The sequence below is a fragment of the Aedes albopictus genome, chromosome 3 (assembly GCF_035046485.1).
Source record: "Aedes albopictus strain Foshan chromosome 3, AalbF5, whole genome shotgun sequence".
Taxonomy (NCBI): domain Eukaryota; kingdom Metazoa; phylum Arthropoda; class Insecta; order Diptera; family Culicidae; genus Aedes; species Aedes albopictus.
The window spans coordinates 170,266,207-170,288,488 of NC_085138.1; the positions used below are offsets into that span (position 1 = coordinate 170,266,207).

General features: G+C 47.9%; 1 protein-coding gene across 14 annotated transcripts in view; it reads left to right on the plus strand.

Moving 5' to 3' along the window:
* The window catches only part of LOC109402762 (ras-specific guanine nucleotide-releasing factor 2-like), an 839,143-nt gene that overhangs the window by 320,746 nt on the left and 496,115 nt on the right, over positions 1–22,282 (plus strand). For all 14 annotated transcript variants that reach the window (XM_062861325.1, XM_062861329.1, XM_062861315.1 and 11 more), the window contains 3 exons: positions 1,221–1,575; positions 1,767–1,882; positions 2,031–2,150. In XM_062861325.1, the coding sequence (XP_062717309.1) occupies positions 1,221–1,575; positions 1,767–1,882; positions 2,031–2,150 (591 nt within the window). The remainder of the gene's footprint in view (positions 1–1,220; positions 1,576–1,766; positions 1,883–2,030; positions 2,151–22,282) is intronic.

The window sequence follows — 22,282 nt, forward strand, 5'->3', positions numbered from 1 at the left end:
TGGATAGATCAACAAAACTGGAAAGAGCAGAAGGTTTTATCCCGTCTTCGAACCGGCCACACGCGTGTATCCCATAATATGGGCGATGGCCGAAATTTCCACAAAGTTTGTGAAACGTGCAGTACCCAGAACACTGTACAACATTTTATCAGTAACTGCCCAATCTTGGAACATCTCCGAATACAACATGACATAACGTCTACAAGTCGTGCCCTCCAAAATGACTCTGTATGCGAAAGGACTCTGCTGAACTTCCTCAAAGAAGCTAGGCTATTCAATGACATCTAGCAAACGACTCACGCTCGACATACGGACCAGACACGGATATTTAAGGAAAACAACACCAATGGATATAATCGACCCGGCTTACCACATGGTTAACGATGTGGAAAACTCTTTTGAAGAACACCGCCTTTAGAAAGGACTTTTTAGTCCAATATGACTGACAGCCTAGTTTTATATTTTTTGTAAACTCTGTACCACTGGAAGGTACCCTTCAGGTTCTTCCAGTTTAGTTGGTAATTCTCCAAGAGATGAACCAGCCTCGGGCTGAAAATCTCTCTAATAAAGATACCTAATCCTAACTAGGCGACCCTCCGAAAATTGGGAAAAACCCCTCCCTTGGCGCCACTTCTGTGCACGGGCCTGCCTAAAGAATACTCTTTCGGATATGGGTATTGATGTGCATGGGTTGATGCAGATGGGCCCTGCAGAGACAGAAACATGTTTGTTTACAAAAAGCAGATAGGCCCTTTTTAAATGTTCGTCTAGAAATCTTCATGCTTGTTGCGTAAACTACTGTTTCGACCTTTCAAATTTGGAATAAAAATTCTATTGTGTCGTGTTTACTCCTCGAGAAAAGTTGCATTCTACTTTTAATGCCATTCAACAACAGACATTTTGGATAATTGTTTTATTATGCTTGTTTGTTACGTGCAAGACTGTATGGATGAGTGTTTCTCTCACATCTTTGCTATTTTCGTTCTATTCCTTTCATTATTATCATTATTATCATCTTTCAAAACCGATGATGGTGAAGTGGTTATGGTCATCATTTCAAAATATTTTTAGCTGACCTGACATCGATCATCGCTCCTTTTTTTTCGTCGTGAGATCATTTTCAAATCAAATGTTTTATTCTTTAAATGACCAATTTATTGTATCAATCAATTGCAAAAACAAAAAAAAAAACACGAAACTTCTCCGGAACGCCTCGCCAGGAGTAGCACCTCAACGGCAGCAGCGGCTTTCGCAATCGCTACCTCAGCTTCCAGCAACCCTAGGGACGAGCCCCCCGAAGTGGAAGCTAGGAACCGGAAAGAATCTGTTGTCAGTTCCCCTGCTACGATGCGTGTGCTGAACGTCCTGCGCCACTGGGTGTCCAAACACTTCCAGGACTTCGAACAGGATGCAACTCTGCGCTCTCAGACGATAGCTTTCTTGGATGACATCACGTGCAGTCCGAACTTATTACCAACCGAGCATCGAGCTGCATCCCAACTGTTGCGGTTGCTGTGCCGCGAGGACATCGACAGTGGCAAGCAACATCTGGAGACGCTGCTGACGCCACCGCTGGTAAGTTGGGGGAAAAAGAACCTTCAGTGCAAATTTACCCTCTAATCTCAATTTTAAACATTAATCAGACATCATAATCATAAAACAATCTTCAATCAATCATCATACACTAATCACTAAAATTGATGATGGTCGTCAAGGCTAGAATTCGAAATATTTGCTTCCTATCAAAAGAAACGTTTTTATTTCAGTCCACATCCACCGAACAGCTGGCGGGCAAGGAAAGCATAGAGACTCTATCGGCGCTGGAAATAGCGGAACAAATGACGTACCTGGATCATCAAATATTTCAGGCCATTCGAAGCGAGTAAGTTTTTCCCGGTCCGGTTCAGCACGGAACAATCGATATTGTTCCAAAACTCTGAACCAGAAAACCCATTCCGACAGCAGCAGCACCAACTTAATTAACCTCTTTCCCCGGATTTCTCTCTGTCTCTCCCTCGCCTGCTCGCTAGGGAATTTCTCGGTCAAGCGTGGATGAAATCGGACAAGAAGTCACGTTCAGAACATATCATTCTTATGACGAAACGATTCAACGACGGTTCTCGACTGGTCTGCTCCGAAATAGTTTCGAGGTGAGTATTTGTTGGGAAACGAACGGGTCCGGTGGAAAAAGGGTTCGAGATCAGTGGTTTTCAGTTCATTTTGGGTTAGGAATTATGTATATCTTTGGCGAGATACTTCGGCCAGATTTTTAACAGCATTTTTATAAGAAATTTCTCGTGAAGTTTGTATAAAATTAAAAAAAAAATCGACTTTACTCTTTTGTAGATTTTACCATAAAAGTTCATGTGGTTCTATAAATTTTTCTGTGGATATTGTGCATTGCATGAAAAACACATTTATGGCGACTATCGGGTCTTGAAAGATGGAAGAAATTTAATCGCAGTACAAATACCACGTGCAGTCGCAGCAGTCATCACATCACCCGACCACGTGGTGAACTTCGTATCTTTGACAGCGTCTACAAGTAGTCGCCAAAGTAGATTTCATTTTGATTCTTATAATATACTAGCTGACCCGGCAAACCTTGTATTGCCAATTTTAAATATGTTGGTGTATTTTTTTTTACAATTATCTACCGCTTTTAATATTATTTTTAGTGTTGTTTTTGTAATTCTTCGCATTTGACAGATCTTAATCCTTGTGGCTTTCCTTGAACCAATTCCTGGAGAAATCTCAGGAGGAATCCTTGAAGGAATCCCTGGATTCTTGGAATAATGCGTGTATAAACTCCGGGAGGATGATTTCCTGGAGAAAGGTATTCCTGGAGGAGTATCAGAATCAAATTCTGAAGAAATACCTGGAAGCATCCCTATGAAAATCTCTGGAGGAGCTCCTGAATGAATGCCTGGAGACATGTCTTTGCGAATTCCTGGAAGAGTATCTTGAGATATTTCTTGAGGGAATTTGGCCTGGAGGAATTTCTGGAGGGTTTTTTTTTTATGAATTGTTGGTATACTTTCAGTTAGAATTCTTTGATGATTCCTTTAAAGTATTTCTGGAGAAATTCCTCGAGGAATCCCTAGTGGAATTTCTACAGGAATTTCATGAAATACCTGGAGGAATTCCTCGAGGTATCCTGGAGAAATTTCCAGAGGAACTCCTGGAGAAAACTTTCTGGAGGAATTCCATGAAAAATTCTTGGAGGAGTATCTGGATGAACTATTGGAGGAATCATCGGAGGAATTCTGGACCAATTCCTAATGGAATTCCTGGAGAAAATGCTTGTGGGTTTCCTGGAGGGATTCCTTGAACCAATTCCTGGAGAAATCCTTTGAGGAATACCTGGAGGAGAAATTTCTGGAAAAAATCCTCAAGGGAACCCTGGAAGAATTCCCGGAGGAATCCGTGTTAAACTCCTGCAGGATTTACTGGAGAAATTCTTGAAATAATCTCAAAAAGGAATCCCTGGAGGGTTATCTGGATCAATTCTTGGAGTAATTCCTGGATAGCAATCCTGGAGGAAATGTCTGTATGAAATCCAGAATTCCTGAGGTAAATTCTGCAGGAGTTCCTGAGGTAATATCTACAGGAGCTCCTGGGCTAATTCCAAACGGAATTCTTAAAGGTATTCCTGGAGGAGTCCCAGAATTAAATCCTTCAGGAATGCCTGGATGACACCCTGGAGGCATCCCTATAGAAATCCCTGGAGAAATGCCTGGAGGTATTACTAAAAGAATTCCTGGAGGAATTCCTAAAAGAATTCGTGGAGAAATTCCAAGAGAAATCTCTAGAGGAACTACTGAAGGAACGCCTGGAGGAGCTCCTGAAGGAATTCCAGTAGACATACCTGAGAGAGTTTCTGGAGAAATCTCTAGAGAAATTCCTTGAGCAATCTTCTAAGGAACTCATGGAGGAACCTCTAGAGAAATTCCTAGAGGATTTACTGGAGTATTTAATTGAAGAATCACTGGAGAATTTTCAGAAATCCCTGGAGGAATTCTTGAACAAATCCCTAAAGGAAAGGAGTTCCTGGATGAACCCCTGGTGAAATTTCTAGACGAATTGCTTGAGGTATATCTAGAGAAATACCTGGAGGAATTTCTAGAGGAATCTCTAGCGGACTTTATAGAGGAATTCCTGGACGAATCCCTGTAGGAATTTTTAGACGAATCCGTGAAGGAATTCACAGAGGAATCCTGTAACAACTTCTGAAGGAATTTCTGGAGGAATCCCAAGAAGAGTGCTTGGAGTTGTTCCTAAAAAAATCACAGAAGGAATTCCCGGGTGCATTCCTTAGGGCATCACAGAAGAGTTTTCTTAACGATTTCCTGGAAGAATTTCTGTAGGAATCGCTGGATAAAAAAAAATCTGAAGAAATCCATGTTTGCAATAATTTCTAGACGAATTATTGAGGGAACAATTGGTTGGACTCCTAAAGGATTTTATTGAACAAAATGTATAAGCAATTTCTAGATTAATTTATGAATAATCGCAAATCATTTATTGCCCATTTAAAGTATGATAGTGTAGGCTTTTTGACAATATTTGTCGAGTGCAAAAATCACGCTCATTGGTAACGCAAAAGAACAGCCTATTTTTAATAGAAGAAAAAAAAAATCTGAGGTGAAGTAAGCATTTTGGTTGCCAACCAACTGTGTATCAGTATAACTTAAAAGAAAGACAGATCTCATATAGAGTTAACAGTTCGACCGCTACAAACAACACAACAATGCTTCTCGAAAGAAAAACCTTTGATAAAAAGAAGGAAAAATTTGTGATGAAAGTGTCAGCAGCTCGACCACCAAAACATACACTCCCGATCAAAAGTTTGGGGTCACCCCCTCAAAAACTTGTAATTTTTTAGGTCCGTATCTTCGCCAATTTGCGATTGTTTTCTAAATCCAAGGTCTCATTCAAAGGAAAATGTGTCAAATAACATGATTTAGTTGATTTTTATGACAACTTTTATATGTAAACTTAAAATAAAGTTACCGAATTTCCTAAAAAATAAATTTAAGCTTACGGCTGAGTCGCTGGAAATAGGGTTGACCACATTTTAAGATGAGAGCGGTAGCTATTAATTTTTATTAGGTTTCAACAGCTTTCGCCGAACTTAGCTAAAACATCTAGAAAAAAGTTCCTAAGTAAATTATCTATTTATGTCATCGACCGAAAGTTTGGGATCACCGCTCAAAATAAAGTATCGGCCAAAAGTTTGGGGTCAATTTAGCAAAACTTTGAACAGTAATTTGTTCATATCTTTGTCATTTTTTTTTCAATTTTAATTCTTGGCTTTTTTAAACATAATGGTACTTACTGCATAGGCATAGAACCACAAATATTTGTTGAGGCTCAGATACTTAAACTTAACGAAAAGTGGCCTTATGTTTGGAAAAGTAGTGAATGTGATGTAATATTGACACTTACATAACATTTTTATATTTATAAAATATTGAATATATTCAGTTGAAGTCATAACTCGTAAGTCTAGTTTATTATCTTTGAAATCAGACAAAAAGAATCAAAATTGAATGAACTTTGACAAAGAAGTCACCCCAAACTTTTGTCCAATACATCATTTTGAGGGGTGACCTTCAAACTCTTTAGAAAATTTGGTAACTTAAGGGTAAGTTTACATACACATATTCGTAAATTTTTTACCTGAATCATGTTCAAATTTTTTTTTTTGATTTATTATCCTTCTTTTATGAGTCCTAGGTGTAATCGGACGCAGATTGATTAAGATATGGGGCTTAAAATGACACGTTTTTGAGGGAGTGATCCCAAATATTTGGTCGGAAATGTATGTATGTAACAATGTGACTTGTGGTTTAACTGTATTAGAGTATGCTGAAACTTTTTGCGAAAACTTTGATACAATTCCCGTCTCGATAATCTTAGTACAAAAAAAATCTATTCTGACTCTTAGGCAGGGAGGGTCCTATTTTAGGCACTTTTCGTTTTATTACTCGGAAAATTTAATATTGGTTAATTTTTTTTTGCTCTCGTCGATTCACGTACAGCACAGGAGTATATAAAATTTCCGATAAAGCATGGGTTAAAATTTCATGAGCCTGCATAGGTGAATCAAAGATATTATAAAGACCTTGCCCTCCTCCATACTAACAATCTGCAATACATTTTCCGATCAGCGGCTTCATATTAGGCCTCGGTACTCCGAGATTCCATGAAGTCTACCTAGACCTGCACTACACTGCACTACATAGTGGATCGTAACAAAAATCATCCTTGATCTAACCAAGCAGAATCCTCGGACCGATATAGTCTGTCTAGGGTCCACCTACCGTTTAGTGCTATCAACTTTTCCCGAACTTCCAACAGCGGTTCGCAATCACCATTATAAATCTTCATATGCATCACAATTGTCCTGGATAGCTCTAGGACGCTAACTCATTTAGTCCGTTGTCATTGCTGTCCTTAACCCAACCGACTTTACCGTTGATATCCGGGGCGAAAAAAGGTTATATTGATCCATGCAAGCAGGCATCTGCGGCAAAAGCAACTGGTGTTTCCGAGATGTTTCCGATGCAATCATTTTTTATTACACACTTCTGACAACCATCGTACTGCCTGCTTACTGTGTTTTTTTGACACACAGCTCCTTAGGGGCGTCCCCCGCAAAGTCATCTGTATGGGAGCCCCCCGTTCCAGAGACCGGAGAGGTCTCGCACCAAGCATAGAACCTTCCCCGGCCCCAAAAGTACCCACGTACTAAATTTCACACCGATCGGTTCAGTAGTTTCCGAATCCATAGCGGTCAGACAGACAGACAGACAGACAGACAGACAGACAGACAGACAGACAGACAGACAGACAGACAGACAGACAGACAGACAGACAGACAGACAGACAGACAGACAGACAGACAGACAGACAGACAGACAGACAGACAGACAGACAGACAGACAGACAGACAGACAGACAGACAGACAGACAGACAGACAGACAGACAGACAGACAGACAGACAGACAGACAGACAGACAGACAGACAGACAGACAGACAGACAGACAGACAGACAGACAGACAGACAGACAGACAGACAGACAGACAGACAGACAGACAGACAGACAGACAGACAGACAGACAGACAGACAGACAGACAGACAGACAGACAGACAGACAGACAGACAGACAGACAGACAGACAGACAGACAGACAGACAGACAGACAGACAGACAGACAGACAGACAGACAGACAGACAGACAGACAGACAGACAGACAGACAGACAGACAGACAGACAGACAGACAGACAGACAGACAGACAGACAGACAGACAGACAGACAGACAGACAGACAGACAGACAGACAGACAGACAGACAGACAGACAGACAGACAGACAGACAGACAGACAGACAGACAGACAGACAGACAGATAGACAGACAGACAGACAGACAGACAGACAGACAGACAGACAGACAGACAGACAGACAGACAGACAGACAGACAGACAGACAGACAGACAGACAGACAGACAGACAGACAGACAGACAGACAGACAGACAGACAGACAGACAGACAGACAGACAGACAGACAGACAGACAGACAGACAGACAGACAGACAGACAGACAGACAGACAGACAGACAGACAGACAGACAGACAGACAGACAGACAGACAGACAGACAGACAGACAGACAGACAGACAGACAGACAGACAGACAGACAGACAGACAGACAGACAGACAGACAGACAGACAGACAGACAGACAGACAGACAGACAGACAGACAGACAGACAGACAGACAGACAGACAGACAGACAGACAGACAGACAGACAGACAGACAGACAGACAGACAGACAGACAGACAGACAGACAGACAGACAGACAGACAGACAGACAGACAGACAGACAGACAGACAGACAGACAGACAGACAGACAGACAGACAGACAGACAGACAGACAGACAGACAGACAGACAGACAGACAGACAGACAGACAGACAGACAGACAGACAGACAGACAGACAGACAGACAGACAGACAGACAGACAGACAGACAGACAGACAGACAGACAGACAGACAGACAGACAGACAGACAGACAGACAGACAGACAGACAGACAGACAGACAGACAGACAGACAGACAGACAGACAGACAGACAGACAGACAGACAGACAGACAGACAGACAGACAGACAGACAGACAGACAGACAGACAGACAGACAGACAGACAGACAGACAGACAGACAGACAGACAGACAGACAGACAGACAGACAGACAGACAGACAGACAGACAGACAGACAGACAGACAGACAGACAGACAGACAGACAGACAGACAGACAGACAGACAGACAGACAGACAGACAGACAGACAGACAGACAGACAGACAGACAGACAGACAGACAGACAGACAGACAGACAGACAGACAGACAGACAGACAGACAGACAGACAGACAGACAGACAGACAGACAGACAGACAGACAGACAGACAGACAGACAGACAGACAGACAGACAGACAGACAGACAGACAGACAGACAGACAGACAGACAGACAGACAGACAGACAGACAGACAGACAGACAGACAGACAGACAGACAGACAGACAGACAGACAGACAGACAGACAGACAGACAGACAGACAGACAGACAGACAGACAGACAGACAGACAGACAGACAGACAGACAGACAGACAGACAGACAGACAGACAGACAGACAGACAGACAGACAGACAGACAGACAGACAGACAGACAGACAGACAGACAGACAGACAGACAGACAGACAGACAGACAGACAGACAGACAGACAGACAGACAGACAGACAGACAGACAGACAGACAGACAGACAGACAGACAGACAGACAGACAGACAGACAGACAGACAGACAGACAGACAGACAGACAGACAGACAGACAGACAGACAGACAGACAGACAGACAGACAGACAGACAGACAGACAGACAGACAGACAGACAGACAGACAGACAGACAGACAGACAGACAGACAGACAGACAGACAGACAGACAGACAGACAGACAGACAGACAGACAGACAGACAGACAGACAGACAGACAGACAGACAGACAGACAGACAGACAGACAGACAGACAGACAGACAGACAGACAGACAGACAGACAGACAGACAGACAGACAGACAGACAGACAGACAGACAGACAGACAGACAGACAGACAGACAGACAGACAGACAGACAGACAGACAGACAGACAGACAGACAGACAGACAGACAGACAGACAGACAGACAGACAGACAGACAGACAGACAGACAGACAGACAGACAGACAGACAGACAGACAGACAGACAGACAGACAGACAGACAGACAGACAGACAGACAGACAGACAGACAGACAGACAGACAGACAGACAGACAGACAGACAGACAGACAGACAGACAGACAGACAGACAGACAGACAGACAGACAGACAGACAGACAGACAGACAGACAGACAGACAGACAGACAGACAGACAGACAGACAGACAGACAGACAGACAGACAGACAGACAGACAGACAGACAGACAGACAGACAGACAGACAGACAGACAGACAGACAGACAGACAGACAGACAGACAGACAGACAGACAGACAGACAGACAGACAGACAGACAGACAGACAGACAGACAGACAGACAGACAGACAGACAGACAGACAGACAGACAGACAGACAGACAGACAGACAGACAGACAGACAGACAGACAGACAGACAGACAGACAGACAGACAGACAGACAGACAGACAGACAGACAGACAGACAGACAGACAGACAGACAGACAGACAGACAGACAGACAGACAGACAGACAGACAGACAGACAGACAGACAGACAGACAGACAGACAGACAGACAGACAGACAGACAGACAGACAGACAGACAGACAGACAGACAGACAGACAGACAGACAGACAGACAGACAGACAGACAGACAGACAGACAGACAGACAGACAGACAGACAGACAGACAGACAGACAGACAGACAGACAGACAGACAGACAGACAGACAGACAGACAGACAGACAGACAGACAGACAGACAGACAGACAGACAGACAGACAGACAGACAGACAGACAGACAGACAGACAGACAGACAGACAGACAGACAGACAGACAGACAGACAGACAGACAGACAGACAGACAGACAGACAGACAGACAGACAGACAGACAGACAGACAGACAGACAGACAGACAGACAGACAGACAGACAGACAGACAGACAGACAGACAGACAGACAGACAGACAGACAGACAGACAGACAGACAGACAGACAGACAGACAGACAGACAGACAGACAGACAGACAGACAGACAGACAGACAGACAGACAGACAGACAGACAGACAGACAGACAGACAGACAGACAGACAGACAGACAGACAGACAGACAGACAGACAGACAGACAGACAGACAGACAGACAGACAGACAGACAGACAGACAGACAGACAGACAGACAGACAGACAGACAGACAGACAGACAGACAGACAGACAGACAGACAGACAGACAGACAGACAGACAGACAGACAGACAGACAGACAGACAGACAGACAGACAGACAGACAGACAGACAGACAGACAGACAGACAGACAGACAGACAGACAGACAGACAGACAGACAGACAGACAGACAGACAGACAGACAGACAGACAGACAGACAGACAGACAGACAGACAGACAGACAGACAGACAGACAGACAGACAGACAGACAGACAGACAGACAGACAGACAGACAGACAGACAGACAGACAGACAGACAGACAGACAGACAGACAGACAGACAGACAGACAGACAGACAGACAGACAGACAGACAGACAGACAGACAGACAGACAGACAGACAGACAGACAGACAGACAGACAGACAGACAGACAGACAGACAGACAGACAGACAGACAGACAGACAGACAGACAGACAGACAGACAGACAGACAGACAGACAGACAGACAGACAGACAGACAGACAGTCAGACAGACAGACAGACAGACAGACAGACAGACAGACAAGAGGTGGGAGCTAGGGGCTTGTTCCCTAGCGCCAATGAAAAACCACCAGTTGGCACTTTCTCTGCCCCCTACACCCTCTAGGAGGTGGAAAAGTGACCGAGCGCCTAACTCCATAGGTGGCTCAAAAGAAGGCGTGCCGCTGAGCACATTAGGACCGATACCAGTTAGGTCCTAATTACGGTATACTGGCTGCAAAGACTAGGATTTCCCAAGGATTTAATCAACACGACGCTATGGAGCTGGTTTGCGTATTATTCCACTTCCTTACTAAGAATGGGTGACACCGTTCTGAAACGGCATTTGGGCTAATGGTACGTTTGCCCCCGTCCCGTTAAAACCGTGGCTGGCCTCCTAGTACGTTCAAAACTCGCCACCCTAGCTGGTGGAAAGTAGGCTCAGTTGAAGATTCCTGACTAGCGTCGATCGGCTCTGATCACGGTACCCCATGAAGGACCGTGACAACCTTATCATGGCCTCCCTGTTACATAGACAACCATGAGATCAACAGACGACTACTTACGACGAGTGGAGATAGCGGCTCGGAGGGGGGACCCGAAAAGCATGGATAAAGATAACGACAACAACAACATCAACGGCAAAGGTGCGGAGAATCCGTTCGCAAGAAGCGGTCTGGCGAGGTCGCCGACAGAACAGAACCAGCAGATGCAACAACAGCAGCTGGAACAACAGGAGCGGGAACAAGAGCTGCACGAGCAGCAGAAGCTAGAGCAGGAGCTGTGTGACCAACAGCAGCGCGAACAAGAACAGAACGAGAAGCAGCAGCAACGACAGCTGCGAAGCGCATGGAATGTGTTTCCAAAACAATCAAAGGTGGAAGCTGCGAAAACTGTAGCGGACGAACTCCGTGAGTTCGTTGACAAAAGGCACAACGTGCACAAGGATATCAAGGACCTCGTTGCAAGGATCCAAGGTAGCCTTGGGTCAGCCATCAAAGACTGGAGAAGGCTGATGCAGAGAGCGGAAGCTGCTGAAACCGAGTTGGCGGCGACTAAGAACGCCCTGGCAGCAGCGGTACTACAACAGGCGAAAACCGGAACAGCCCCCGGTAGAGGTACCAAGACGAAAGGAAAGCCATTGGGGATGGATAGCACACCTGCATTCACCCCAAAGAGAACCAGATCATCACCTGGAGATGAAAGGCTCGCAGCACCCAAAAAACAAAAGAATGCGGATGCAAGACCGACGAACGAAGTGATTAGCGGCGGAAAGGGTGATTCCCCCTGGCGCGAGGTCCGGAACAGGAAGGACAGAAACAAAAAGGATAGCGCTAATACGCAAAAACCTATCAGGAGGAGGAAGAAAGGTGAAGCGGTCATCGTAAAAACCAGCGAAGACACGTACGCCGACGTCTTGCGGGCCATGAGAACGGATCCGCAACTCAAGGAGTTTGGTGATGACGTCCAGAAGATCAGACGAACCCAGGCAGGAGACATGATCTTCGAGTTGAAAAGAGACTCGAAAAACAGAAGCTCAGCGTATAAAGAGCTTACAGAGAGAGTAATGGGCGAAAAGGTGCACGTGAAAGCCATGTGTCCCGAAGCGACGCTCCAATGCAAGGATTTGGACGAGATCACCACCGAGGATGAAGTGAGACTCGCCATGTGGGATCAATGTAACTTGGAAGGCGTGGAAATGACGGTACGCTTGAGAAGAGGACCGTTTGGAACGCAGGCAGCGTCGATAAAGCTTCCAGTAGACGCAGCCAACAAAGCGATGACCATCGGCAAAATCAAAGTCGGTTGTTCAGTTTGCCCACTGAGGTTCTCCCAGCGACCGGAAGGGTGCTACAGGTGTCTGGAATACGGCCACCTGGCGCGGAACTGCAAAGGAATCGACAGGAGTAAGCTGTGCAGGTGGTGCGGTCAGGAAGGTCACAAGGCGCAAGACTGCAACAACGAGCAAAGATGTCTGTTTTGTGTCGACAAAAGTCGCAACAGACACGCGACGGGAGGCCCTAGATGTCCGGCCTTTAAGCAGGCGAGAGGTACTAAACCGCAGTGGAGGTAACTCAACTAAACCTCAACCATTGCGACACAGCACAACAGTTGCTGTGGCAATCCGTATCGGAGTCGAAGTGCGATGTGGCTATCCTTTCTGAGCCGTATCGTATACCAGCTGGAGACGGTAACTGGATCGCAGATAAGGCGAAGACAGCTGCTATATGGACGATGGGGAAGTATCCCATCCAGGAAGTAGTGTACCAGGCAAACGAAGGCTTCGTGATCGCCAAAATTAACGGAGTTTTTGTTTGTAGCTGCTACGCACCTCCTCGGTGGACTACAGAACGGTTCAACCAGATGCTAGACGAGATAACCGACAAGCTAGCCGACCGGAGACCGGTCGTAATCGCCGGTGACTTTAATGCCTGGGCGATTGAGTGGGGCAGCCGCCTCACCAACCCAAGAGGGCGTGTTCTGCTAGAAGCGCTAGCAAAGCTCGACGTGGACTTGGCCAACGTAGGAAGCACCAGCACCTACCGAAGGGATGGTCGAGAATCAATAATCGACATCACCTTCTGTAGTCCCGTGCTGGCGCGAAACATGAACTGGAGGGTTTGCGACGGATACACTCACAGCGACCACCAGGAGGTCCGGTATAGTATTGGATCACGGCCAGGGAGTACACTAACTGGCAGTCAACCTCGCGATCGAATGTGGAAGACGAAGCAGTTCAACAAGGAGCTGTTCGTCGAAGCTCTCAGAAGAGAAGATCCGGGGTCTAATCTAAGGCCGGAGGAGCTAACGGCAGCGCTGGTGCGTGCGTGCGACACAACCATGCCTAGAAAGTTCGAGCCAAACCATAGACGTCGTCCGGCATACTGGTGGAATGAAGCGCTTCGGGACCTCCGGAAAGCCTGCCTCAAAGCCAGGAGACGAATGCAAAGAGCTAGAACCGACGGTGAGAGAGAAGAACGTAGAGTAGTGCTGCGAGCCGCAAAAGCTGCTCTGAAGGAGGAGATCAAGCGGAGCAAGAAAACAAGCTTTAAGGAGTTGTGCCGGGATGCTGATGCAAACCCATGGGGAGATGCATACAGAGTGGCGATGGCCAAAATCAGAGGCCCAGCGGTACCCGCTGAGACATGCCCAGAGAAGCTGCAAGTTATCGTCGAAGGGTTGTTCCCTCAACACGAACCTACGATATGGCCACCCACTCCATACGGCCATACAGGCGAGGAGAGAGTGAGTATCACCAACGACGAGCTGATAGCAGCGGCCAAGAAAATGAAAGCGAAGAAAGCGCCCGGCCCGGATGGTATCCCCAACATAGCGTTGAGAACAGCTGTCGAGGCCAACCCAGATATGTTCCGGACATCTCTGCAGATCTGCCTAGATGAGGGTTGTTTCCCGCCTCAGTGGAAAAGGCAAAAACTGGTACTGCTACCGAAACCAGGCAAGCCCCCCGGTGAACCAGGTTCATTCCGGCCGATATGCTTGCTGGATACGCTCGGCAAGCTGCTAGAAAGAGTCATCCTCAATAGGCTGACAACTTTCACGGAAGGAGAGCATGGTCTGTCGCGGATGCAATTCGGATTCCGAAGAGGGAAGTCAACGATAGATGCTATCCAGGCGGTTGTTGCTACAGCCGACAAAGCAAGGACGAAAAAACGACGGGGTAACCGCTTCTGTGCCGTCGTCACGATCGATGTGAAGAATGCATTTAACAGCGCAAGCTGGGAAGCCATCGCTACAGCGCTGCACGAGATGAAGGTTCCGGACTACCTCTGCAGGATTCTCAGTAGCTACTTCGAAAACCGGACTCTGTGCTACCATACTAGTGCAGGGCAAAAGAACGTCACGATAAGTGCAGGCGTCCCACAGGGGTCTATCCTAGGTCCGACGTTGTGGAACGCAATGTACAACGGGGTGCTGACACTGCAGCTACCGACAGGCGTCAAAATCGTCGGATTCGCGGACGATATCACGTTGGTGGTAGTTGGCGAGTCCCTAGAAGCAGTAGAGATACTTGCTACGGAGGCGGTAGATGCTGTTGAGAACTGGATGCAGAGGAAGAAACTATCCATAGCCCACCAGAAAACGGAGCTGGTGCTGATCAGCAACTGCAAGGTGGTGCAGAAGGCTGCAATCATAGTCGGGGAACATGCCATAGACTCCAAGCGGGAATTGAAGCATCTCGGCGTTATGATCGACGACCGGTTAAATTTCAATAGCCACGTCGATTATGCCTGCGGAAAAGCAGCAAAGGCGATCACAGCATTGTCGAGGATCATGCCGAACAACTCGGCAATCAGCAGTAGCAAGAGGCGGTTACTAGCTAGCGTGTCCACATCGATCCTAAGGTACGCTGGTCCGGCTTGGGCGACCGCAACAAAAACTAGGAGGAATCGCGTTCAGCTCTGCAGCACGCACAGACTGATGGCCATGAGAGTGGCGAGCGCCTATCGCACGATATCATCGGATGCGGTGTGCGTGATCGCCGGAATGGTCCCTATCGTCTTCGTTCTGGAAGAGGACAAAGAGTGCTACGAGGCCAGGGGCGCTAGAGGAGCTCGGAAGGCAGCGCGAGTCGTCACGATGGCGAAGTGGCAACACGAGTGGAATACCACAGCGAAGGGAAGGTGGACCCACCGGCTTATTCCAAATCTGACGAAATGGGTGAACAGAGCTCACGGAGAAGTCAATTTCCATTTGACGCAGTTCTTGTCAGGTCATGGCTGCTTCAAGAAATATCTGCACCGGTTCGGACACGCAGGGTCGCCGTTCTGCCCTGAGTGCGGAGATGTCGAGGAATCGCCGGAACACGTTGTCTTCGAGTGTCCACGTTTCACTGTGGAACGCAGCGAGATGACAACAATCTGCGGTGCTGGTATAAGGGCCGACAACATTGTGACTAGAATGTGCCGTGACGAAGCCTGCTGGAACGCGGTGAATGCTGCGGTGATAAAGATAATGTCGTTTCTCCAGCGGAAATGGCGAGAGCAGCAAATGAATGATCGTAGAGACAATCCGGGGCAAGCGTAGTAGTTCCGTCCGCGTGTGGTAGATCCGCCGTCGGGGACTACCGGTGTCGTGAGCGATTAAGGTGTGGAGCTTACTGGCTCTCGGTCGGTATTCGGGAGAACTTCCTACGTCGGGGAACTCTCTGTCGGAGTAGGATAGATCCACTGCCGGGGAGTATCCGAGTAGTGCGCGTGAAGTCATTGTGCTCAATGGCACACGGGCGGTAACGGGAGAACGTCTTTCGTCGGGGACTTCTCTGTCGGAGTAATACAGATCCACCGCCGGGGACTGTCAGAGTAGAGCGATCGGGAAGAAGCACCGGAGCATGGTCGTCAGGGCGCCTGTGAACCGGAAGCCGTCTCCAACCGGAATCGCAGGACCGACCTTGGCATCTGCCCGGGAAGTCGGTTGCGGGAGAAGTTTCAGTGTCGGGAAACTCTTCGTCGGGTAGGATATATCCACCGTCGGGGACTATCCGAGTCGTGCGCGGAAACCTCGAGTGCTGATTGGCACTCGGGCAGCACCGGGAGGGCAACGTTCTCGGAGCAAATTAGTAGCAGCCGATGAACTCAGCATGGCTTTAGAATAACAAATTTGATGAAAGTGGTACTAACATAGAGTTTACCGCTCAATGGCGGCAGATTAAGCAAATAACAAGCTAACCGGAGCCGAAAGGCTAAGAACGATTAGAATAACAAATTTGAAAAATATGTATGTCGCTTAGTGGCGATACTGGAATATTAACAGCAACTAACGAAGCGGTGCGCATAGCATGAAGAAGACTAGGATAACAAATTGGTGATGGTGCACAAGGCACATAACGCCTCCCCTCCGAAGAAATACTGCATGGTGGTACCGGAGGGGAATTTAAGGTGGAGGTAAACTAGGAGAGTGTTTTTAGTGGGTAGGCGCACATTCGAATCCCACACAGCGTCTTTAGAAGATTTTTGGACTCCTAGAATAAAAAAAAAAAAAAAAAAAAAAAAAAAAAAAACAGACAGACAGACAGACAGACAGACAGACAGACAGACAGACAGACAGACAGACAGACAGACAGACAGACAGACAGACAGACAGACAGACAGACAGACAGACAGACAGACAGACAGACAGACAGACAGACAGACAGACAGACAGACAGACAGACAGACAGACAGACAGACAGACAGACAGACAGACAGACAGACAGACAGACAGACAGACAGACAGACAGACAGACAGACAGACAGACAGACAGACAGACAGACAGACAGACAGACAGACAGACAGACAGACAGACAGACAGACAGACAGACAGACAGACAGACAGACAGACAGACAGACAGACAGACAGACAGACAGACAGACAGACAGACAGACAGACAGACAGACAGACAGACAGACAGACAGACAGACAGACAGACAGACAGACAGACAGACAGACAGACAGACAGACAGACAGACAGACAGACAGACAGACAGACAGACAGACAGACAGACAGACAGACAGACAGACAGACAGACAGACAGACAGACAGACAGACAGACAGACAGACAGACAGACAGACAGACAGACAGACAGACAGACAGACAGACAGACAGACAGACAGACAGACAGACAGACAGACAGACAGACAGACAGACAGACAGACAGACAGACAGACAGACAGACAGACAGACAGACAGACAGACAGACAGACAGACAGACAGACAGACAGACAGACAGACAGACAGACAGACAGACAGACAGACAGACAGACAGACAGACAGACAGACAGACAGACAGACAGACAGACAGACAGACAGACAGACAGACAGACAGACAGACAGACAGACAGACAGACAGACAGACAGACAGACAGACAGACAGACAGACAGACAGACAGACAGACAGACAGACAGACAGACAGACAGACAGACAGACAGACAGACAGACAGACAGACAGACAGACAGACAGACAGACAGACAGACAGACAGACAGACAGACAGACAGACAGACAGACAGACAGACAGACAGACAGACAGACAGACAGACAGACAGACAGACAGACAGACAGACAGACAGACAGACAGACAGACAGACAGACAGACAGACAGACAGACAGACAGACAGACAGACAGACAGACAGACAGACAGACAGACAGACAGACAGACAGACAGACAGACAGACAGACAGACAGACAGACAGACAGACAGACAGACAGACAGACAGACAGACAGACAGACAGACAGACAGACAGACAGACAGACAGACAGACAGACAGACAGACAGACAGACAGACAGACAGACAGACAGACAGACAGACAGACAGACAGACAGACAGACAGACAGACAGACAGACAGACAGACAGACAGACAGACAGACAGACAGACAGACAGACAGACAGACAGACAGACAGACAGACAGACAGACAGACAGACAGACAGACAGACAGACAGACAGACAGACAGACAGACAGACAGACAGACAGACAGACAGACAGACAGACAGACAGACAGACAGACAGACAGACAGACAGACAGACAGACAGACAGACAGACAGACAGACAGACAGACAGACAGACAGACAGACAGACAGACAGACAGACAGACAGACAGACAGACAGACAGACAGACAGACAGACAGACAGACAGACAGACAGACAGACAGACAGACAGACAGACAGACAGACAGACAGACAGACAGACAGACAGACAGACAGACAGACAGACAGACAGACAGACAGACAGACAGACAGACAGACAGACAGACAGACAGACAGACAGACAGACAGACAGACAGACAGACAGACAGACAGACAGACAGACAGACAGACAGACAGACAGACAGACAGACAGACAGACAGACAGACAGACAGACAGACAGACAGACAGACAGACAGACAGACAGACAGACAGACAGACAGACAGACAGACAGACAGACAGACAGACAGACAGACAGACAGACAGACAGACAGACAGACAGACAGACAGACAGACAGACAGACAGACAGACAGACAGACAGACAGACAGACAGACAGACAGACAGACAGACAGACAGACAGACAGACAGACAGACAGACAGACAGACAGACAGACAGACAGACAGACAGACAGACAGACAGACAGACAGACAGACAAGGGCAGAGGTCTATAGAAGTAACGGCAGGTGTTCCACAAGGGTCCATACTAGGCCCAACACTCTGGAATGCCATGTACAACGGCGTACTGTCGTTAAAACTTCCCAAAGGAGTCGTCATTGTGGGCTTCGCAGACGACGTCGTGTTGACGGTAATGGGAGAGACTCTTGAAGAAGTTGAAATGCTGGCGACGGAATCAATGTCCACTGTTGAAAGATGGATGACTGGGGTCAAGCTACAGATTGCCCATCACAAAATGGAGGTGCTTCTGGTCAGCAACTGTAAAGCAGTCCAAACGATGGAGATCGTAGTCGGAGAGCATGTTATCACATCGAAACGAGCTTTGAAGCATCTAGGAGTGATGGTCGATGATCGACTTTACTTCAAGGAGCACGTTGACTACGCCTGCGGAAAGGCAGCGAAGGCTGTCAATGCTATAGCGACGATCATGCCGAACGTCGGGGGACCACGAAGTAGTAAGAGGCGTCTTCTGGCGAGCGTAGCAGGCTCAATACTCAGGTATGGTGCCCCAGCATGGGCTGAAGCACTGAGTACGAAGCGGAATAGAAGAGCGCTAGACAGCGCATTCCGACTCATGGCCACTCGGGTCGCCAGCGCGTACAGAACCATTTCGACGGAGGCAGTATGTGTTATCGCGGGAATGATGCCCATTTGCATCACCATCGCCGAAGACGTGGAATGCTACCAACGCAGAAGTACCAGGAGCGTAAGAGATATCGTCAGAGCGAACTCGTTGGCTAAATGGCAGCAAGAGTGGGACAATTCGGCGAATGGCAGGTGGACTCACCGGCTTATCCCTAGCGTGTCAGCGTGGGTGAATAGGAAGCATGGGGAGGTGAACTTCCATCTGACGCAGTTCCTGTCCGGCCATGGCTGCTTCAGGAAGTACCTGCACCGGTTTGGGCATGCTCTTTCGCCCTTTTGCCCGGAGTGTGTTAACGTGGAGGAGTCACCGGAACATGTCGTTTTCGAATGCCCCAGGTTCGAAGAAATTCGCGTCTTGCTGGGCGGAGTGACAGTCGACAACATTGTCGAAGAGATGTGTCGCGATGAAAACACGTGGAACGCTGTCGACAGAGCAGTAACGAGGATGCTGTCCGCGCTGCAGAGGAAGTGGCGCGAAGACCAGAGAGCGGCGGAACGCGATCCGGGTAGGCATGATCCACCGCCGGGGACATGACTGAGTCGTCCGTAATGTGGCACCGGTTTTTGGTCGTCGGAGCGCCGGTGAACCGGAAGTCCACCACCAACCGGAATCGCCGGACCGACTTCGGCACCTTACTGGTCGGGATAGAAACATCGGTATCGGGAGAACTTCCACCGCCGGGGTTTTTCTCCGTCGGAGTAGGCTAGGGCCACCGCCGGGGACTAGACCGAGTCTATCGCGAAGAAGCACCGGAATTTGGTCGTCGGGGCGCCTGTGAACTGGAAGCCAGTCTCCAACCGGAATCGCAGGAGAGACCTCGGCACCTGTCTGGGAAGAAACGGTTTCGGAAGATGTTCCACTGCCGGGGAACTCTTTGTCGGCGTAGGGTAGATCCACCGTCGGGGACTACACAAGTCGTGCGCGGAAAGCTGGAGTGCTTAATGGCGCAACGGCGGCACGGGGAGGACACCGTTCGGAGCAAGTTAGTAGGATCCGAATGCCTTGCGTGGTATTAGAATAACAAATTGTGTGTATGTTGTACCTATGTGTCGCTGAATGGCGATGTTAGGTACTAACATTAGAACGTGTAGAATAACAAATTTGAAACTAAGCATGTTGTCCGCTTAATGGCGAGCCAACACCAACCGGAGTAAGCAAAATACGAGACGTGTAGCGACAAAAAGTGCATGAGCACAGTAGCAGAAGAGCGCATGAGCGCATTGCCCCCCCTGAAGCAGTCGCATATCAGTGGTACCAGGGGGATCGAGGCATCAAGGTGTAGCAGAGTTTTTCCAATCGGTTTTCTCTGCTGGGGAGGTTGGGAGGAAAAAAAAAAAAAAAAAACAGACAGACAGACAGACAGACAGACAGACAGACAGACAGACAGACAGACAGACAGACAGACAGACAGACAGACAGACAGACAGACAGACAGACAGACAGACAGACAGACAGACAGACAGACAGACAGACAGACAGACAGACAGACAGACAGACAGACAGACAGACAGACAGACAGACAGACAGACAGACAGACAGACAGACAGACAGACAGACAGACAGACAGACAGACAGACAGACAGACAGACAGACAGACAGACAGACAGACAGACAGACAGACAGACAGACAGACAGACAGACAGACAGACAGACAGACAGACAGACAGACAGACAGACAGACAGACAGACAGACAGACAGACAGACAGACAGACAGACAGACAGACAGACAGACAGACAGACAGACAGACAGACAGACAGACAGACAGACAGACAGACAGACAGACAGACAGACAGACAGACAGACAGACAGACAGACAGACAGACAGACAGACAGACAGACAGACAGACAGACAGACAGACAGACAGACAGACAGACAGACAGACAGACAGACAGACAGACAGACAGACAGACAGACAGACAGACAGACAGACAGACAGACAGACAGACAGACAGACAGACAGACAGACAGACAGACAGACAGACAGACAGACAGACAGACAGACAGACAGACAGACAGACAGACAGACAGACAGACAGACAGACAGACAGACAGACAGACAGACAGACAGACAGACAGACAGACAGACAGACAGACAGACAGACAGACAGACAGACAGACAGACAGACAGACAGACAGACAGACAGACAGACAGACAGACAGACAGACAGACAGACAGACAGACAGACAGACAGACAGACAGACAGACAGACAGACAGACAGACAGACAGACAGACAGACAGACAGACAGACAGACAGACAGACAGACAGACAGACAGACAGACAGACAGACAGACAGACAGACAGACAGACAGACAGACAGACAGACAGACAGACAGACAGACAGACAGACAGACAGACAGACAGACAGACAGACAGACAGACAGACAGACAGACAGACAGACAGACAGACAGACAGACAGACAGACAGACAGACAGACAGACAGACAGACAGACAGACAGACAGACAGACAGACAGACAGACAGACAGAC